At 39.2% G+C, this 22,013-nt stretch overlaps 1 protein-coding gene across 1 annotated transcript; it reads right to left on the reverse strand.

Moving 5' to 3' along the window:
* Positions 1-354: 354 nt before the first annotated feature.
* Positions 355-21,990, reverse strand: TNFRSF9 (TNF receptor superfamily member 9). The gene is made up of 7 exons (XM_065895726.1): positions 21,891-21,990; positions 20,597-20,704; positions 20,072-20,209; positions 19,463-19,529; positions 17,965-18,095; positions 17,325-17,459; positions 355-443 (listed from the first exon to the last, which is right to left on the reverse strand). The coding sequence occupies exons 1-7, from the start codon at positions 21,988-21,990 to the stop codon at positions 355-357; spliced, it is 768 nt and encodes a 255-aa protein (XP_065751798.1).
* Between the last annotated feature and the right edge of the window lie 23 nt (positions 21,991-22,013).

Raw genomic sequence — 22,013 nt, forward strand, 5'->3', positions numbered from 1 at the left:
AAAAAATATATATAATTGATTTTGATTATAATTTTAGCTGCACGATTAGCCTACATGATTAAATTTAAAATATAATTCTCTTTGGATTTCAAGAAAACTAGCCCAAACCTCTTAAGCAGTATCTAGAAAATATCACTTTTACCACCATTTCTGTCCCATTTTTCTGTTCTGTTAAAAGTGGTACATCTTGAAAGGCCAAGTCGTTAGCATTTAGAAAAAAAAAAACTTGTTAGGGTAACCATTGGTATTATCCAGTATGGAGTTTTTAAATTTGAAAGGTACGGTAGTGGGATCCCTCATATTTCTCCTGTGATTCTTCTCAAGAGAGTTCCAACACATCTGTGGATTTCCTCTTCACAGTTCACACACTCCTTCCTCTTCTTCTGGAAACCGGCAACTGCAGGCATCTTCCTCTTGGGCTGTTTGTACTGGTCTCATAAATGCTAAAAAGTAATTTAAGAGAGAGTTATCTTTTGTTGTCTGTTTGAATCATTTAACATTCATTTTCCATAAATCCCATTTGCAGAACATCTCTCAGCAGCAAACATTTTCAACTTTAGTTTGAACCAACTCATCAGCAAGTGAGGTAATAGCAAGTATAAACATTTTTTCAGGATTATTTAAGATTTTTTTTCATTTTACCAAATACTTTTTTATTGGTCCTGAAAAATACTAGTTTCTTTATTGTCTACAAAGGCTAAAAACAGTCTTGAGCATGAATCATTATAGCATAAAGTTAGTCATGTGCCAAACGTAACTGTAGTTTCAGTTCAGCAGCACATGTTTTAGTCTTGAGGGTTACTTAGATTACACATTAGATGGCTTCTTTTGAATGAAATGCTTATGGCATCGAGATTTTAAAGTTACTCCCACTGCTTCCATCAATTAGTAAGTAAAGAACTGATTTGTGCACTAGCTTCCAGATTTTCATTTACATGGTAGTGTATAGTATTTGTGTTATTGCCGAGCAACTTTCAATCCTAAAATATATATTAAATTATATATATATATACATATATATATACACATACACACATATATAACTATATCCCCACACCCAAGCCCACCAGTAAATATAAATTATTTTTATAGCCTGTCAAAGCAAAAGGTCCTACCCCAATTTTCCTTGCTTTTTACTATAAAAAATAAAAAATAACCAAAACCCAACAAGCACACTATCTCCAAGAACTTATGAAAACCTGGCAAGACATCCAGGAATACCAATGAGACGTTCTTTTCCTTTGAAATAGCATCAAAGATGAATTTTTAAATGGAAATCTGCTTCTGGAAAGATACAGTAGTCATACTTTTCCCTATTCTTCCTGCCAAGTATTGCTGAAAAGCCTGGACGTTTTAGGTATAACAAACATAAGAGGAATCTGAAAGGTGGCAAGAAAGCAGACCAGTTAAGGAGCTTGGAACCCAAGGAGAAATATGGCCTTGAGTTCCCTGAGTATTCTCTCTGTTTCACATGTCCCAGACTGGGAACTGGAGAAGTAGGCTAATAAAAAAAAATGCCCCAAGAAAAGTCTGATCTCTCTAGCTATGAAACCAGGAAAAGAGCAGAGTAACAAGACTAAAAGCTTTTAGATAATCACAGCTCTACTCTAGCAAAATAAACCATGGACACACACCCAAGCACACCACTAAAGACACAGTAGAGAGCATAGACTTACACCCTTGCCAAGCTCTATCAAGGCTCACTGCCCCATCCTCATTGGGGCAGCATCACAGGAGTCCGAGTGGAGAGCTAGGACGTCACCACCACTCAACAGTAACAAGGCCACCCCACTCCCCACCCATTCAGTGTCAGTGGAAACCATGTGGCGAGCAGGAACAAAGTATCTTTCCTCATCCCAGACAGGGTAGTATCAGTGGGGGTTTAGTGGGGAGCAATAACAAGGATCTACCACCCCCAGGAGGTCTAGTATAGGACCTGGACTTCCACCTCCACCTGGCAGCATCCTCCTTCCTCTGCCAGAGTGGTGTTAGAGGAACCCTGAGTAAACACCAGCTTTCAATTATGTCTGATAACATCATAGCCAATGTCTAGGTTTCAATTTTTTAAAAAATCACTTGTCATTCTAAGAACCAGGAAGATCTCAACTTGAATAAGAAAAGGCAACCTAGCATCTAGGTGATATAGATGTTAGAGTTATCTGGCAAGGACGTTAAAGCAGCCATCATAAAGATGCCTCGTGGAATTCCCTGATGGTCCAGTGGCTAGGACTCAGCAGTTTCACTGCTGAGGGCCCAAGTTCAACCCCTGGTTGGGGGAACTAAGATCCCACAAGCTGCGTGGCATGGTAAAAAAAAAGAAGCCTCAACAAGCAATTGGGAACACATTTGAAACAAATTAAAAAAAGAAAAGAAAATTTTAAAAAAGAACCAGGTGACAATTTTAGAACTGAAAAATTACAATAACCAAAATGTAAAATATCAATGAATGGGCTCAGCACAAGAATGGAGAAGACAAAGGAAAGAATCATTACCCAATGTGAACAACAGAGAGAAAAGACTGGGGAGAAAAATGAACAAAGCCTCAGAGACATGTGGGGCTCTAGCCAAAAAAACTTAATATCATGTCATTGGAGTCCTTGAAGAAGAAGAGAAAGAGAGTAGGGCTGAAAAAGTATTTGAAGGAATAATGGCCAAAAATTTCCCAAATCTGGAAAAAGTCATAAATCTACAGATTCAGGAAGCTAAGTGAATGCTAAACAGGATAATCCAAAGAAATCCACACCAAGATACATTGTAGTTTAAGTTTGGAAAACCAAAAAACGAAAAAAAAAAAGAAAGAAAGAAATCTTGAAAGCAGCCAGCAAGAAGCAACACATCACTTATAGGGGAAAAACAAATTGAATGACAGTGAATTTCTTACCAGAAACCAGGCAGGCCAGAAGAAGTAGCACAACATTTTTCAAAGGCTGAAAGAAAAGAGCTCTCAAGCCCAAATTCTATATCCAGTGAAAATATCTTTCAGGAGTGAAGGGGAAATCAAGAAATTTTCAGACAAAAAAAGCCTACCCTAAAAGAATGGCTCAAGAAAATTCTCTGAACAGAAGAGAGATGATTAAAAAAAAGGTATCTTGGAACATCAGGAAGGAAGAAAGAACAACAGAATGAGCAAATATATGGGCAAATAAAATGAACTTTCTTTCTCTTGAGTTTTCTAAATTATGTTTGATGGTTGAAGCAAAAATTATAACACTAAGATGGTTCTCAAAGCACGTAGCAGAAATATTTTAGGCAAGTATATTATAAATTGGAAGAGGTTAAAATGCTGTAAAAGGAGGTAAGATTTCTATACTTTTTTCAAACTGTTAAAATGTTGATGTAGTCTATATAAATATGTATGATACTTAGAGCAACCACACAAGAGCCATACACAGATACACTCAAAAAATATAAAGAGGGCTTCCCTGGTGGCGCAGTGGTTGAGAGTCCGCCTGCTGATGCAGGGGACGCGGGTTCATGTCCCGGTCCAAGAGGATCCCATGTGCCATGGAGCAGCTGGGCCCATGGGCCATGGTCACTGGGCCTGCACGTCCAGAGCCTGTGCTCCACAACGGGAGAGGCAGCAGCAGTGAGGGGCCCGCGTACCGCAAAAAAAAAAAAAAAAAAAGATAAATCAAAATGGAATTCTAAAAAATGTTCAAGTAATCCACAGGAATACAGAAAAAGAAAACAGAGAAATGAAAGCCAGAGAAAGCAAACAGAAAACAAAAAATAAAATAACAGCTTGAGCCCTATCATATAAATAATTACAATAAATGTACATTGTTTAAATGTATCAATCAAAAGATAGAAATTAGTAGTGTGACCATTGTATGTAGTCTATAAGAAATTCACTTCAAATATAAAAATGTGGGAAGGTTGAAAGTAAAAGGATGGAAAAAGATATACCATGTATATTATTAATTTTTTAAAAAGCAGGAGTGGCTGTATTACTGTCAGATAAAGTAGACTTCAGAGCAAAGAAAACCAGACATAGAGAGGGACCTTACATAATTATAAGAGTTAATTCACCAAGAAGGCATAGCAGTACTAAATATGTATGCAACAAGCAACAGAGCTACAAAATAGGTGAAACAAAACTGACAAAACTGAAATGAGAAATATACAAATCCAGAATTATATTTGAAGAATTAAATGGCCTTCTCCCAAGAGTTGATAGAAAAACTTGACAGAAAATCAGCAAGGATATAGAAGAACTCAACAACATCATCAATCAACAGGATTTAATCAATATTTAAGAACACTCCACCCATCTTTTCAAGTGTCTATAGAACAGAGACCAAGATAGACAGTAACCTGGACCATGAACCAAACTTCAGCAAATTTAAAAGAAATCATACAGAGAGTGTCCTCTTATTATAGTGGAATTAAAATACACATCAACAGCAGAAAGAAAACAAGAAAATCACCAAAAACTTGGAAACTGAAAAACACACTTTTAAATAATCAAGAGAAAAACAAAAAATACACCAAACTGAATGAAAATGAAAAAAACAACATATCAAAACGTGTGGATGCAGCTAATTCAGTACTGAGAAAGAAATTTATAATGTGAAGTTCTTATATTAAAAAGACAAAAAGTCTCAAGGTTCGGAACCAAGATGGCAGAGTAGAAGGATGTGCGCTCACTCCCTCTTGCAAGAACACCAGAATCACAAGTAGCTGCCGGACAATCATCGACAGGAAGACACTGGAACTCATCAAAAAAGATGCCTCACATGCAAAGACAAAGGAGAAGCCACAATGAGATGGTAGGAGCGGTGCAATCACAGTAAAATCAAATCCCATAACTGCTGGGTGGGTGACTCACAGACTGGAGGACATTTATACCACAGAAGTCCAAGCACTGGAGTGAAGGTTCTGAGTCCCACGTCAGGCTTCCCAACCTGGGGGTCTGGCAACAGGAGGAGGAATTCCTAGAGAATCAGACTTTGAAGGCCAGTGGGATTTGATTGCAGTACTTTGACAGGACTGGGGAAAACAGAGACTCCAATCCTGGAGGGCACACACAAAGTTGTGTGCGCATCGGGACCCAGGGAAGGAGCAGTGATCCCATAGGAGACTGAACCAGACCTACCTGCTAGTGTTGGAGGGTCTCCTGCAGACGTGGGGGGTGGCTGTGGCTCACCAGGGGGACAAGGACACTAATAGCAGAAGTTCTGGGAAGTACTCCTTGGTGTGAGCCCTCCAAGAGTCTGTCACTAGCCCCACCAAAGAGCCCAGGTAGGCTCCAGTGTTGGGTTGCCTCAGGCCAAACAACCAACAGGGAGGGAACCCAGCCCCACTCATCAGCAGTCAAGCTGATTAAAGTTTTACTGAGCTCTGCCCATCAGAGCAACAGTCAGCTCTACCCACCACCAGTCCCTCCCATCAGGAAGCTTGCACAAGCCTCTTAGATAGCCTCATCCACCAGAGGGCAGACAGCAGAAGCAAGAAGAACTACAGTCATGCAGCCTGTGGAACGAAAACCACATTCACAGAAAGATAGACAAGATGAAAAGGCAGAGGGCTATGTACCAGATGAAGGAACAAGATAAAACTCCAGAAAAACAACTAAACGAAATGGAGATAGGCAACCTTCCAGAAAAAGAACTCAGAATAATGATAGTGAAGATGATCCAAGACCTCGGAAAAAGAATGGAGGCAAAGATGGAGAAGATGCAAGAAATGTTTAACAAAGACCTAGAAGAAATAAAGAACAAACAAACAGAGATGAACAATACAATAAGTGAAATGAAAGCTACACTAGAAGGAATCAATAGCAGAATAACTGAGGCAGAAGAACGGATAAGTGATCTGGAAGACAGAATGATGGAATTCACTGCCATAGGACAGAATAAAGAAAATAGAATGAAAAGAAATGAAGGCAGCCTAAGAGACTTCTGGGGCAACATTAAACGCAAAAACATTCGCATTATAGGGGTTCCAGAAGGAGAAGAGAGAGAGAAAGGACCAGAGAAAATATTTCAAGAGATTATAGTCAAAAACTTCCCTAACATGGGAAAGGAAATAGTCACCCAAGTCCAGGAAGTGCAGAGAGTCCCATACAGGATAAAGCCAAGGAGAAACACGCTGAGACACATAGTACTCAAACTGGCAAAAATTAAAGATAAAGAAAAACAATTGAAAGCAGCAAGGGAAAAACGACAAATAACATACAAGGGAGCTCCCATAAGGTTAACAGCTGATTTCTCAGCAGAAACTCTACAAGCCAGAAGGGAGTGGCATGATATACTTAAAGTGATGAAAGGGAAGAACCTACAATCAAGATTACTCTACGCAGCAAGCATCTCATTCAGATTTGATGGAGAAATCAAAAGCTTTACAGATAACCAAAAGCTAAGAGAATTGAGCACCACCAAACCAGCTCTACAATAAATGCTAAAGAAACTCCTCTAAGTGGGAAACACAAGAGAATAGGACCTACAAAAACAAACCCAAAACAATTAAGAAAATGGTCATAGGAACATACATATCGATAATTACCTTAAATGTGAATGGATTAAATGCTCCAACCAAAAGACACAGCCTTGTTGAATAGCAAGATCCATCTATATGCTGTCTACAAGAGACCCACTTCAGAACTAGGAACGCATACAGACTGAAAGTGAGGGGATGGAAAAAGGTATTCCATGCAGATGGAAATCCAAAGAAAGCTGAAGTAGCAATACTCATATCAGATAGAATATACTTTAAAGAATCTTACAAGAGACAAGGAAGGACACTACATAACGATCAAGGGATCAATCTCAGAAGAAGATATATCAATTATAAATATATATGCACCCAACATAGGAACACCTCAATACATAAGGCAACTGCTAACAGCTATAAAAGAGGAAATTGAGAGTAACACAATAATAGTGGGGGAATTTAACACCTCACTTACACCAATGGACAGATCATCCAAAATGAAAATAAATAAGGAAAGAGAAGCATTAAATGACACAATAGACCAGATAGATTTAATTAATATTTATAGGGCTTTCCATTCAAAAACAGCAGATTACACTTTCTTCTCAAGTGTGCATGGAACATTCTCCAGGATAGATCACATCTTGGGGCACAAATCAAGCCTCAGTAAATTTAAGAAAATTGAAATCATATCAAGCATCTTTTCTGACCACAGCGCTATGAGATTAGAAATCAATTACAGGGAAAAACCGTAAAAAACACAAAACATGGAGGCTAAACAATACGTTACTAAATATCCAAGAGATCACTGAAGAAATCAAAGAGGAAATCAAAAATTACCTAGAGACAAATGACAATGAAACACGATGATCCAAAACCTATGGGATGCAGCAAAAGCAGTTCTAAGAGGGAAGTTTATAGCTATACAAGCCTACCTCAAGAAACAAGAAAACTCTCAAATAAACAATCTAACCTTACACCTAAAGGAACTAGAGAAAGAAGAACAAACAAAACCCAAAGTTAGCAGAAGGAAAGAAATCATAAAGATCAGAGCAGAAATAAATGAAATAGAAACAAAGAAAACAATAGCAAAGATCAATAAAACTAAAAGCTGGTTCTTTGAGATGATAAGCAAAATTGATAAACCATTAGCCAGACTCATCAAGAAAAAGAGGGAGAGGACTCAAATCAATAAAATTAGAAATGAAAAAGGAGAAGTTACAAGAGACACCACAGAAATACAAAGCATCCTAAGAGACTACTACAAGCAACTCTATACCAATAAAATGGACAACCTGGAAGAAATGGACAAATTCTTAGAAAGGTATAACCTTCCAAGACTGAACCAGGGAGAAATAGAAAATATGAACAGACCAATCACAAGGAATGAAATTGAAACTGTGATTAAAAATCTTCCAACAAACAAACATCCAGGACCAGATGGCTTCACAGGTGAATTCTATCAAACATTTAGAGAAGAGCTAACACCCATCCTTCTCAAACTCTTCCAAAAAATTGCAGAGGAAGGAACACTCCCAAACTCATTCTACGAGGTCACCATCACCCTGATACCAAAACCAGACAAAGATGTCAAAAAAAAAGAAAACTACAGACCAATATCACTGATTAATATAGATGCAAAAATCCTCAACAAAATACTAGCAAACAGAATCCAACAGCACATTAAAAGGATCATACACCATGATCAAGTGGGATTTATCCCAGGCATGCAAGCCTTCTTCAATATATGCAAATCAATCAATGTGATAAACCATTTAACAAATGGAAGAATAAAAACCATACGATCATCACAATAGAGGCAGAAAAAGCTTTTGACAAAATTCAACACCCATTTATGATAAAAGCTCTCCATAAAGTGGGTATAGAGGGAACCTACCTCAACATATTAAAGGCCATATATGAGAAACACACAGCAGACATCATTCTCAATGGTGAAAAACTGAAAGCATTTCCTCTAAGATCAGGAACAAGACAAGGATGTCCACTCTCACCACTATTATTCAACATAGTTTTGGAAGTCCCAGCCATGGCAATCAGAGAAGAAAAAGAAATAAAAGGAACCCAAATCAGAAAAGAAGAAACAACACTGTCACTTTGCAGATGACATGATACTATACATAGAGAAACCTAAGGATGCCACCAGGGCTTCAGTGGTGGTGCAGTGGTTGAGAGTCCGCCTGCTGATGCAGGAGACATGGGTTCGTGCCCCGGTCCGGGAAGATCCCACATGCCGCGGAGCGGCTAAGCCCGTTAGACATGGCCGCTGAGCCTGCGGGTCCGGAGCCTGTGCTCCTCAACGGGAGAGGCCACATTAGTGAGAGGCCTGCGTACCGCAAAAAAAAAAAAAATGCCACCAGAAAACTACTAGAGCTAATCAATGAATTTGGTAAAGTTTCAGGATACAAAATTAATGCACAGAAATCTCATGCATTCCTATATACTAATGATGAAAAATCTGAAAGAGAAATTAAGGAAACACTCCTATTTACCATTGCAACAAAAAGAATAAAATACCTAGGAATAAACCAACCTAACGAGACAAAAGACCTGTATGCAGAAAACTATAAGACATTGATGAAAGAAATTAAAGATAATACCAACAGATGGAGAGATATACCATGTTCTTGGATTGGAAGAATCAATATTGTGAAAATGACTATACTACCCAAAGCAATCTGCAGATTCAATGCAATCCCCATCAAATTATCAATGGCATTTTTTACGGAACTAGTACAAAAAATCTTAAAATTTGTGTGGAGACACAAAAGACCCCTAATAGCCAAAGCGGTCTTGAGGGAAAAAAACGGAGCTGGAGGAATCAGACTCCCTGACTTCAGACTATACTACAAAGTTACAGTAATCAAGACAATATGATACTGGCACAAAAACAGAAACATAGATCAATGGAACAGGATAGAAAGCCCAGAGATACACCCACACACCTATAGTCAACTAATCTAGGACAAAGGAGGCAAGGATATACAAAGGAGAAAAGACAGTCTCTTCAATTAGTGGTGCTGGGAAAACTGGACAGCTACATGTAAAAGAATGAAATTAGAACACTCTCTAACACCATACACAAAAATAAACTCAAAATGGATTAGAGACCTAAATGTAAGACCGGACACTATAAAACTCTTAGAGGAAAACATAGGAAGAACACTCTTTGATATAAATCACAGCAAGATCTTTTTTGACCCACCTCCTAGAGTAATGGAAATAAAAACAAAAATAAACAAATGGGACCTCATGAAACTTAAAAGCTTTTGCACAGCAAAGGAAACCATAAACAGGATGAAAAGACAACCCTCAAAATGGGAGAAAATATTTGCAAAATGAATCAATGGACAAAGGATTAATCTCCAAAATATATAAACATCTCATCCAGCTCAATATTAAAAAAACAAACAACCCAATCCAAAAATGGGCAGAAGATTTAAATAGACATTTCTCCAAAGAAGACATACAGATGGCCAAGAAGCACATGAAAAGCTGCTCAACATCACTAATTATTAGAGAAATGCAAATCAAAACTACAATGAGGTATCCCCTCACATCAGTTAGAATGGGCATCATCAAAAAATCTACAAACAACAAATGCTGGAGAGGGTGTGGAGAAAAGGGTACCCTCTTGCACTGTTGGTGGGAATGTAAATTGATACAGCCACTACGGAGAACAGTATGGAGTTTCCTTAAAAAACTAAGAATAGAATTACCATATGATCCAGCAATCCCACTACTGGGCATATACCCTGAGAAAACCATAATTCAAAAAGACACATACACCCCAATGTTCATTGCAGCACTATTTACAATAGCCAGGTTATGGAAGCACCCTAAATGCTCATCGACAGATGAATGGATAAAGATGTGGTACATATATACAATGGAATATTAGCCATAAAAAGGAATGAAATTGGGTCATTTGTAGAGACGTGGATGGATCTAGAGACTGTCATACAGAGTGAAGTAAGTCAGAAAGAGACAAACAAATATCGTATAGTAATGCATATATGTGGAACCTAGAAAAATGGTACAGATGAACCAGTTTTCAGGGCAGAAATTGAGACACAGATGTAGAGAACAAATGTATGGACACCAAGGGGGGAAAGCGGCTGGTGTGGGGGGAGGTGGTGTGATGAACTGGGAGATTGGGATTGACATGTATACACTGATGTGTATAAAATTGATGACTAATAAGAACCTGCTGTATAAAATAATAAATAGGGCTTCCCGGGTGGCACAGTGGTTGAGAGGCCACCTGCCGATGCAGGGAACACGGGTTTGTGCCCCGGTCCGGGAAGATCCCACATGCCACAGAGTGGCTGGGCCCTTGAGCCATGGCCGCTGAGCCTGCGCATCCGGAGCCTGTGCTCCACAACGGGAGAGGTCACAACAGTGAGAGGCCTGCGTACCGCAAAAAATTAATTAATTAATTAAATTAAAAAAATATAATCCCCCCCACGAAAAAAATAAATAAAAATAAAGCACTAACCTTGGAAATGGTCATTATATCATTAAAAAAAAAAAAAGAGGGCTTCCCTGGTGGCGCAGTGGTTGAGAGTCCACCTGCCGATGCAGGGAACACGGGTTCGTGCCCCGGTCTGGGAAGATCCCACGTGCCGCAGAGCGGCTGGGCCTGTGAGCCATGGCCACTGAGCCTGTGCGTCCAGAGCCTGTGCTCCGCGACGGGAGAGGCCACAGCAGTGAGAGGCCCACGTACCGCAAAAAAATAAAAAATTTAAAAAATAAAGAGAAAATGTCTCAAACCAATAACATAAGCTTCCACCTGAATAGAAAAAGAACAAAATAAATCCAAAGCAAGCAAAAGAAATGAAATAATAAAGGTAAAAGCAGAAACTAGTGAAATTGAAAACAGAAAAATTATAGAGCAAATCAATGAAACAAAGACCTGGTTCTTTGAAAAGTTCAAGAAAATTGACAAATCTCTATCAAGACTGATTCAGAAAAAAAAGAGAAGACACACATTACCAATATCAGTAGGTGATATCACTACAGACCTGCATACAACAAAAAAATAGTAAGGAAATAGTATAAATAACTTAAACACATAAATTTGACAACTTAGATGAAATGGACCAAGTCCTCAAAAAACATAAACTATCACAATTCACTCAGTATGAATCAAATAACTTGAGTGCCGTATAATTATTAAGGCAATTGAATTTGTAATTAAGGAGCTCCAAAAAGAAAGCTCCAGGTTCAGATAGTTTCACTAGAGAATTCTATAAACTATTTAAAGAAGAATTAACACCAATTCTACACAATCTCTTCCAGAAAACAGAAGAGGGAACATGTCTCAACTTATCTGAGGAAGTCAATATTACCCTGATACCAAATCCAGACAAAGACAGTACTAGAAAAGAAAACCACAGATCAATATTCCTCATGAATATAGCTGCAAAAATTCTTAACAAAATATTAGTGAAGAGAATTCAGACATATGTAAAAATAATTATATACCATGACTAAGTGGAGTTTAGTCCAGGGATTCAAGGCTAGTTTGAAATTCAAAAATCAATCTATATCATTCATCATCTCAACAGGCTAAAGAACAAAAATCACATAATCAAATCAACTGATACAGAAAAAAGCACCTGACAAAATTCAACCCTCATTCATGATTAAAAAAAAAAATCTTCAGAACACTTTCTCAACTTGATAAAGAATATCTACTAAAAATCTGTAGCTCACATCATACCTACTGGTGAAAGACTGAATGCTTTTCCCCAAGATTAGAAGCAAGTCGAAGATATTCCCTCTCGCCACTCTTATTCAACATAGTACTGGACATTCTAGCCAGAATAATAAGGCAAGGAAAGAAATAAAAGGCATATAGATGGGAAATGAAAAGAAATAAAGCTATTTTTTTTTTGCAGATGACACTATAGTCTATGTAAAAAATCCCAAGGAATCTACAAAATACCCTAGAACTAGTAAGCAAGTTCAGCAAAATCACAGGACACAAAATCAAACTACAAAAACCAACTGTATTTCTATATGCTAGCAATGAACGTGTCAAAACCAAAATTTAAGATACCATATCATCTGCAATTGTTAAAATTAAATACTAAGGCCTAAATTTAACAAAACATGTGCGGGACTTGTATGCTGAAAACCACAAAATGCTGATGAAAGAAATCAAAGAAAATACACATAAATGGAGAGACATACTGTGTTCATGGATTGGAATAGTTAACATAGTAAAGATGTCAATTCTCCCTGAATTGATATACAGATTTAACACAATTGCTATCAGAATCCCAGCTGACTTTTTGCAGATAGGGATAAGATTATCTAAAATTTATATAGAAATGCAAACAACCTAGAATAGCCAAAACAATTTTGAAAAAGGAGAATAACGTGGGAGGACTCACTCTACCCTATACCCAATTTCAAGACTGTTTTACAGCTACCGTAACCAAGACTGTGTGGTATTGGCAGAAGGTAAAGCACACATATCAGTGGAACAGAAGAGAGAAACCAGAAAGAGTCCCCACACAAGTACAGCCAACTGATTTTTGACAAAAGTGCAAAAGCAATTCAATGGAAGAAGGATAATCTTCTCAATAAATGATGCTGAAGCTGTTGGACACCCATCAGCAAAAAAAATTAAAAATAATTTTAAAATATTGACTTGAAACTCTCACACCTTATACAAAACTTAACTAAAAATGAAGCATAGATTTAAATATAAAACATTTGGAAGATAACATAAGAGAAAGTCTAAATCTTTGGGACCTAGGACTTGGTAAAGAGTTCTTAGGCATAATCCCATAAATGAAAAAAATTGGCCAATTGGACTTCATCAAAATTAAAAACTTTTTATCTGCAGAAGATCATGTGAAGAGGATGAAAAGGCAAGCTACAGACTGGGAGAAAATACTTACAAACCTCACATCTGATAAAGGACTCATATCGAGGAGATATAAAAAACTCTCAAATGTCAAAAGTAAAACAAAGAGTCCAGTTAGAAAATAGGTAAAAGACATGAAGGAACATTTCACTGAAGAAGATATACAGATGGTACATGAAAAGATGTTCAACCCTTAGGGAAAGGCAAATTAAGACCACAGTGAGATATCAGTACATACCTATTAGAACAGCTGAAATTAAAAATTGCTGCAATACAGACTGCTGGTGAAGATGAGGAGAAACCCTCCTACGTTGCTGGTGGAATGTTAAATGGTACAACTCCTCTGGAAAAGTGTTTAGCAGTTTCTTAAAAAACTAAATACACACTTAGCATATGACCCAGTAATTGCACTCCTGGGCATTTATCTTAAAGATATGGAAACTTATGTCCACACAGATCTGTACTTGATTATTCATAGCAGCTCTAATGTAACAGTCATAAACTGGAAACAACCAAAATGTCTCTCGATAGGTGAATGGTAAAACACACTGTGGTACAACCTCACCTTACAACACTAGTCAACAATAAAAAAGAGTCAACTATTGAAACACAACTCAGACGGATCTCAATGGCATTTGCTGAGGGGAAAAAGCCAGTCTTAAAAGGTCTCTTATTTATGATCCATTTATATATCGTATGATACTATTTATATAACATTCTTGAAATGACAAAATTACAGAGATGGAAAACATATCTGTAGTTATGAGGGGTTAGGGATGGTGGAGGAAAGGGAGTGTTTGGAGTATAAAGCACTAGCAGGAGGAGACCTTTGTGGCGATGGAATAGTTCTGTATTTTGATTGTGCTAGTGGTTTACACCAAACTACACATGTGATAAAATGACATACAGTAAACTAAACACACGCCATATGCCAATGTCAGTTGCCTGGTTTTGATATTGTACTGTAGTTACGTACGATGTAACCCCATGAGTGGCACATAAGACTTTTCTGTACTGTTTTTACAACTTCCTGTGAATCCCTATTTCAAAATAGAAAGTTTTTAAAAATAACCTAAGATTTTTTAAAATGGATTACTGTTCCATTGAAACTCACTAATTACTCATAAGTACTTTTGAAAATCATTTTATAAAGACCTTTATTGTAGATTGGGGTAAAGCTGGGAGAGATAGTTGTCTAAAACAGAGGTTTCAGTGAGAACTTAAAGCTTAAATCAGAGGTTTAGACCTCAAAAAGAGAGTCAAAGAACAAACCACAGGGTCGGAAAATATATTTGCAGCACACGAACAGTAGACTAAAACATTCCTATAGGTTAATAAGAAAAGGACAAACAACCCAGTGGGAAAAGGCTCAAAAGATCAGGCACTTTGCAAGAGAGGAAATCCAAATGACCAATATAACATGAAAAGATGTCCAATCTCACTAGTAATCAGGGAAATGCAAATTAAAACCACGAGCTACTACTATACACCCACCAGACAGATAAAAATTAAGAAGTCTGATGACACTAGGTAGTAGCAAGGATTGGAGCAAAAAGAGCTCTCATATGCTGCTGTGAAAGTGTAAATGAGTCTATTATTCTGGAAAACAGTTTGGTAAATCTAGTACTAAGGACCAAGATACACATTCCTCATGTCCCAGCAATTTTATTCCCAAGTTAAAAACAAAACAGAAACATGTGCTTATGTGTACTGAGATACGTAGACAAAAATATTCAAATAACACTGTCTGTAAGAGCCCCAAATTGGAAACAACCCAAGTGTCCAGGAATATTAAGATGGATAAACAAACGATGATACAGTCATTCAAGAGAAGAGTATTCAACACTGGAAATCAACTAAAGATAAATGCCACACGTGGATGAATCATAAAGATACAAAGTTGAGTGAAAAGGGGAAGGAAAATGTAGAACAGATACAGCATGATTCCACTTGTCTGAAGTTCACAAGCAACCAAATTAAACCCTGTTCTTAGGTAGCAAACCTATAAATAAGAGCAAGGAAGTGAACACCGTAAGAATCTAGCTGTGGTTAGCACTAGTGGAAGGAAGGTTTTCATCTGGAAGGAACACAAGAAGCGCTTCCGGGGAGCAGAGTATGTTCTGTTTCTTTTTTTTTTTTTTTTTTTTTCAGTACGCGGACCTCTCACTGCCGTGGCCTCTCCCGTTGCAGAGCACAGGCCCCGGACGCGCAGGCCCAGCGGCCATGGCTCCCGGGCCCAGCCGCTCCGCGGCATGCGGGATCCTCCCGGACCGGGGCACGAACCCGTGTCCCCTGCATCGGCAGGCGGAGTCTCAACCACTGCACCACCAGAGAAGCCCTGTTCTGTTTCTTGACCTGGGTAGAGTTACACAGGTGTTCATCTTACAGTTTGTTAAACTTTATGCCTATGCATTTTCCTGTATATTTCAAAATGTTCAAAATTTTTATATTGTTTTCAGAAAGAAACTTTATACAAATTAGTGTACTGCACCTTTAGATAAGACTTTACTAATACTTCCCCTTCTATATTTTTAACAACCCACAAACTGACACTCTCCAGTCTTATTATGGTGGCTTGGGCTACATCACAGAGCTCTCAGAGCGCTCCTCCTATACATGAATCCCTCTTAGTAAGTCTTGCCTGATATCTATGGTTCTGTTCTCCACAAAGACAAAAATGCAGCGCTTCCCTGGTGCTGCAGTGGTTGAGAGTCCGCCTGCCGATGCAGGGGACACGGGTTCGTGCCCCGGTCCGGGAAGATCCTACCTGCTGCGGAGCGGCTGGGCCCGTGAGCCATGGCCGCTGAGCCTGCGCGTCCGGAGCCTGTGCTCCGCAACGGGAGAGGCCACAACAGTGAGAGGCCCGCGTACCGCAAAAAAAAAAAGAAAAATGCAGATCGCCCCTATCTCTAAGCCTTTTGGAATAAATGTTAATAGCGTTCGTTTAGTGAGTATTGACCCTGTGCCAGGCTCTTGCCCAGTTCCTTATAGAAATACTATCTGGCTTAATGAATGGAATCCATTATTGAAATTTCTCATTTAATCCAGATCAGTGTCCTAATAATTCATCTCATTAAACCCACTTTAAGCTCCCTCCTTGTTCTCTAGGCCTTCTTCTAGCTGTAGGTCTAGTTCAGGTTAAGGCCATTCATCAGCCAGAGGAGAAGTGCTAGATGGGGCAACGTTATCTTTGATTCCTCTGTGTCAGTGTCCTGTATGCACAGCTGAGTGGCCCCCCCCCCACACACATACACAGTTGCCCAAGGCTGCAGCATACTTAAAGTGGTCATTTTTCTGGAACCTTTGGATTATGTTCTGCCATCACCAGGCTTTCTCCACGTCAGCATCATTGACATCTGGGGACGGCTCACTCTTCGTTGTGGGGCTGTCCTGTGTATTGTAGGATATTTAGCAGCATCGCTGAACTCCACTCACTAGATGCCAGGAGCAAAGCACTCCCTACCCCACCGCCTAGACTGTGACCACCAAAACTGTCTCCAGGCATTGCCAAATGTCCCCTCGGGGGCCAAATTGTCCCACTTGATAACCACTGTGCTATACTAACCTAGCTTCTGTAACTTAAAACAAATCATCTTTCTCTTTCTACTGTAAAAAGCCTAGCCTCAAAAAGCTCATAACGAATTTCCCTGGTGGCACAGTGGTTAAGAATGCGCCTGCCAATGCAGAGGACACGGGTTCGAGCCCTGGTCCGGGAAGATCCCACATGCCGAGGAGCAACTAACCCCGCGAGCCACAGCTACTGAGCCCATGTGCCACAACTACTGAAGCCCTCAAGCCTAGAGCCTGTGCTCCGCAGCAAGAGAAGCCACCGCAATGAGAAGCCTGTGCACCGCAATGAAGAGTAGCCCCCGCTCACCGCAGCTGGAGAAAGCCCACGCGCAGCAACGAAGACCCAATGCAGCCAAAAATAAATAAATAAATAGTTTTTTTTTTTAAAAAAGGCTCATATCTAACACTTTTATGTTCCTCTTACGTTGTTTGAATATATACAGAAGCTTCTTTCTGCCCTGTTTAACCACAGAGAAACGGAGCACCACGAAGGACGCCAAGAACAGCACTGCAGTCGATGTCAGTGCAAGAAAGAAGATAATGATCCGGGTGGTGTGACCTTTAAAACAGAACAAAAGGAGAAATTCAGACAAAAATAAAAGTTTGCAAATATGCTGATATTTATATTTGCGTTTGTAAACCCTTAAGCATGGGAAGTCGTGCCTTGGGCATCTCCCACCAGCTATCTTAGTAAACTTGCCTGCTTGTTAAGAAAACTCTTTTTTACAACCTTAGTCATTTTCCTAGAAGCCCACAGAAATTAAGTGGTTTGGCCTTTCTAGCCTATAGGAAACATGGAACCCTATAACCGCCATTACTTGGCGTTATCAAAGGTGTAGTGTCTGTTTGGGTGCAGTCTCACCTCGCTCTGCTTACTAATGTGGAATTCAGAGTGAATAAGAAACACCCGAAGAAATGGATGGGTCCCTTGAAGCCAGGGTAAGAGAAGGAAGGCGTGTCGAGGTGCCTGCTAGAGGCAGAGATGCAAGGCATCAGGAGTGACTTAGACTCCAATCCGAATGGCCACATACTTTCATTTGATTTAACAGCAACAAACCAGCTACCTGGCTCTCCCCCAGGGGCAGGCGTGACGGTGGAGGATGCACCTGGAGAGAAGTCAGCTGTTGCTGGTCCGCATACCACATCGCTTTCCTTCGTCCCATTCACAAGGACAGACTTCCCATCCAAAGAACAGCTTAGATGGTCCAATGAAAAGAGTTCAAATCATTAATTCAGGTACGGATCATTCTAATTAAAAAAGACTGACATTTTCTACCCAGTAAAGCAGTTCTGGTGAAAAAGATGTGTGGATCTGGGTTCATAGGCAAAGCAAAGATATTCTGAAAAACTTCTACTTGACCATCTGGACGTCTACCAGTGTTCACTTGGCTTTCATGGCTCTCCACAATTCATCCCACTCTATCTACCTAATTGGATTCTTCTTTCTTCCCAGGCTGGGGAGTCCTGTCCCACGACAGCTTACTTCAGGCTGTTGCCTGGTTAGTCTCTCACCCCCACCTTCTTAAGCATATTTGACCATCTCTGGCACACAGGAAGGACAGAGAAGTTAGCCTAGGGTTAGGAGCTCCTAACTCCTAGGTTAGTTAGGAGACTCCTGGTCAGTCTGATGTGTTGGCATCAGACTGACCAGGATTTGAGCCCTGGGTCGGTCCCTTTGTAGAATGACCTTGGGCAAGTTGGGAAATCTCTCTAAGCCTCAGTTTTCTCATCTGAAAAATAAGATATACATGTCCCAGGGCTGTCGTGAAGAGTAAACGACACCACATGCCTGACTTACTCCCTATAAATGGTAGCCATCCATCATCATTGTCAACATTACCATCATCACTGTCCTGTGTCTTTCCCCTGCCTCTTTTTACCTAAAACAAACCCACCTATTCTCCAAAACCCAGTTCGATCCCACTGTCCATGCAGACTCACTTCCCTGCTCTGAACTATTTGTGTCAAAAGATAAACAAACAAACAAAAAACAAAAACAACTTCCTAATCTGTTATGGACCAATACTTTTGTAACACACAATAAGAATATAAATGTAAAATAATGATAAAAATGATTTTCTAGTAAGAAGATCAAATGCAAAAAGAACAAAGGTGTACAAAATACACTGTTGGCTATTTTATTACCTGTGATAGTCTTGTCTGCCCAAGACTATGTTAAAGCTTTTGAGGGAAGGAAACATACTTTACCCTCTTCTGTATCATTATCAATGCTGGCACTGAACACTTGAAGGTGGGTTGATCAATGGGGGAAAGTCAGAGGCAGCAAAGAGATTGGAAGGACACAGAAGAACACCTGGGGCAGACAGTAGCTAAGTTCCACTGGCAAATCTGACCTCATTGTTCTGGGCAGTACTTCTGGAGAAAATGCCCACTTTGGCAATCTAGTCACAATTACCCCATACTGTTCCCATACCACCTATTTGCATGTTATTCTATGTCTACACTTGATAGGTTTCAAAAAGCATCAGTGATCACATTCCCTGTCTTTAGAAAAGTTAAGCCAGATACTTTATTTTGTAAGCAGAAAGAAATGATACATACTCTGTCCAAGGTTTACAGTCACCATGTTCCCGATCATTAAATGTCCCAAAGGAACAGTCTTTACAACCTTTTGTAAAAATTAAAGGAATAATAAAAAAGGAAGCATTTTAATCATTTTTAACTTTCTCTGTGATGAACATGATCACATAATAATAAAGTCATTAACTTAATAATATCTGTACCGATTGTCTAACAATTCTTCCCGAATTTCATTAGTGATGAACAATTCTTCTTGAATAGTTTGTGATGAACATAATCCCATAATAAAGTCATTAACTTAATACAATCTACATAGATTGTTCAACAGTTTTTCTTGAAATGAAACCTTAATACGACTAAAGGTTTTATTCTAATTGTACATAGACCATTGTATACGCATGCATAGGATGCATGAAAAGGCATGGTTCTGGTGAAAAACAAATGTTGTGATTTCAAATTATTTCCATTGATTGAGAAATAATTTTGTAAATATCAGATACTTAGCAGTTCATTACTATTACTTAAAGGTTCTGCAAATCTACGTTTTATTTTGTAATCAAAGGACCAAGAACTAAGTTAACAACATATGACTAGACAACAAATTGGCACTAGATGGAAGAGAAAACCTACCCTCTTTTGTTAATTCTTGACCTTGTTTACAGTCCTCTTCACACATGTTACATCCTTCTCCCAGGCAGTAGAATCCCGACACACACTCGCACTCTGCATTGCTGGTGGAGGAACATGCTTTCTTGGTCCTGAAAACACCTACAAAGTCCCCCAGTGTTATAATACCCTTGATCTCCAAATCCAGGAAGCAAATTTATGTTCTGCAATAAAAACCATGCTTGTTCTACTTAGAATGGTCCTAATGGTCTCAGAGTATAAAGTTTACTTTTAAATGTCTATAGAAAACTTTTTTACATTTTGCTAATTAAAAAATTCTCTCTCGTCTAATGAATATTTCCTCTAATATTTAAAAAGCTCAATCCACCAATAGTTGCTATTACAGTAAATTATTTTACTGGACCTGCCTATTAACAGAGGAAGCAGCCTATTTGACACTTCAGATTTTCAAAAGAGATCAGTACATCGGGAATAAAAGCTTGTCTTCCCAACACATACCTGGATGAAGAATATACTTTTAAATCCTACCTTCACACTTCCTGCATACGTCACAGGCTTTTTGTCCACTTGTGCTGGAGAAACTATTTGAAGGACAAGGAGTGCAAAGCTCATGCTTGTTTTTCCCACAGAAAGTACCTAAAAAGGGTAGATAAGAGCTGTACGTGTTTGACAATGGACCATCATCACCCAAAGCTATATGAGGTTCACAAGAAAACCAGAATATGAAACAAAGATTCGTTTTCTAGGTACCACAGTGATAGACTTTATTTGTTGATTGACTGTTTTAAATTATCCATTTGCAAGATTGCCCTAAGCATAATCACAGAATTAAAAATAACAAAGTATAGATATCGCAACAAAAAAATCAATGGAAAGAAAATAGTTTCCTTTACCTATTGAATAAAACAGAATGATTTCTCGTGATTGATCCAGGACACCAGTGACTGGATTCAGGAGATCAATGTCCTTTATTGGCACACTACAATTGAAAGGTGTCTGCCTTTTCCCACTCTGTTAAGCCTCCTGCCACTTGCTTATTCCCTGCTGCACCCCCCAGTCTGAGCACTGTCTGCACACACAAAACTAACATTTGTTGAGGTCTTTCCCTGTGCCGTGCACTGATCTAAGCCCATCATAGGATCCTCCCAGCAATCAATCCTATGAGATAGGTTCTCATATCATCCCCAGATGATGAAGCTGGAGCACAAGAGTTTAAGTGACAAGCCTGCATTCACACAGCTAAGATGTAGCATTCAAGAAATGTAATGCAGGGCTTCCCTGGTGGCGTAGTGGTTGAGAGTCCACCTGCCGACGCAGGGGACACGGGTTCGTGCCCCGGTCCGGGAAGATCCCACGTGCCGCGGAGCGGCTGGGCCCGTGAGCCATGGCCGCTGAGCCTGCGCGTCCGGAGCCCGCGCTCCGCAACGGGAGAGGCCACAACAGTGAGAGGCCCGCATACCGCCAAAAAAAAAAAAAAAAAAAGAAATGTAATGCAGGTTCTTGTAAATGAATGAATCAAAGATCATTATTGCGGGGGAGGGATAAATTAGGAGTTTGGGATTAACAGATACACACCACTGTATATAAAATAGATAAACAACAAGGACCTACTGTACAGCACAGGGGACTATATTCAATATCTTGTAATATATATATAAATATCTTTGCTGTATGCCTGAAACTAACACAATATTGTAAATCAGCTATAGTTCAATTTTTTAAAAAAATCATTAAAACAGAGCTTATAAGCCCTGACTACCAGACTAACTGAACCATGTTTTCAGCGGAACAGATCAAGCACACATGTTAATTTGGTCCTTACCCGCTGAACAGTTACTGCAGAAATCCTGCAATGATCTCGTCCTCTCGAAATTCATGACCAACAGCACAGTAGCCACTATGTTGTAATAGAAATTTGCCATGAGGATATCTTGCATAGACGTAT

This window comes from Phocoena phocoena, chromosome 1 (assembly GCF_963924675.1).
Source record: "Phocoena phocoena chromosome 1, mPhoPho1.1, whole genome shotgun sequence".
In the NCBI taxonomy this organism is placed as follows: domain Eukaryota; kingdom Metazoa; phylum Chordata; class Mammalia; order Artiodactyla; family Phocoenidae; genus Phocoena; species Phocoena phocoena.

Coding starts and splice junctions, on each gene's coding strand:
- TNFRSF9 (XM_065895726.1), bottom strand. CDS start 21,990: ATGGCAAATTTCTATTACAACATAGTGGCTACTGTGCTGTTGGTCATG. Junction 20,210..20,596: donor CGTATGCAGGAAGTGTGAAG/GTAGGATTTAAA, acceptor GGGACTTTGTAG/GTGTTTTCAGGACCAAGAAA. Junction 18,096..19,462: donor GACTGTAAACCTTGGACAGA/GTATGTATCATT, acceptor GGACCATCTAAG/CTGTTCTTTGGATGGGAAGT.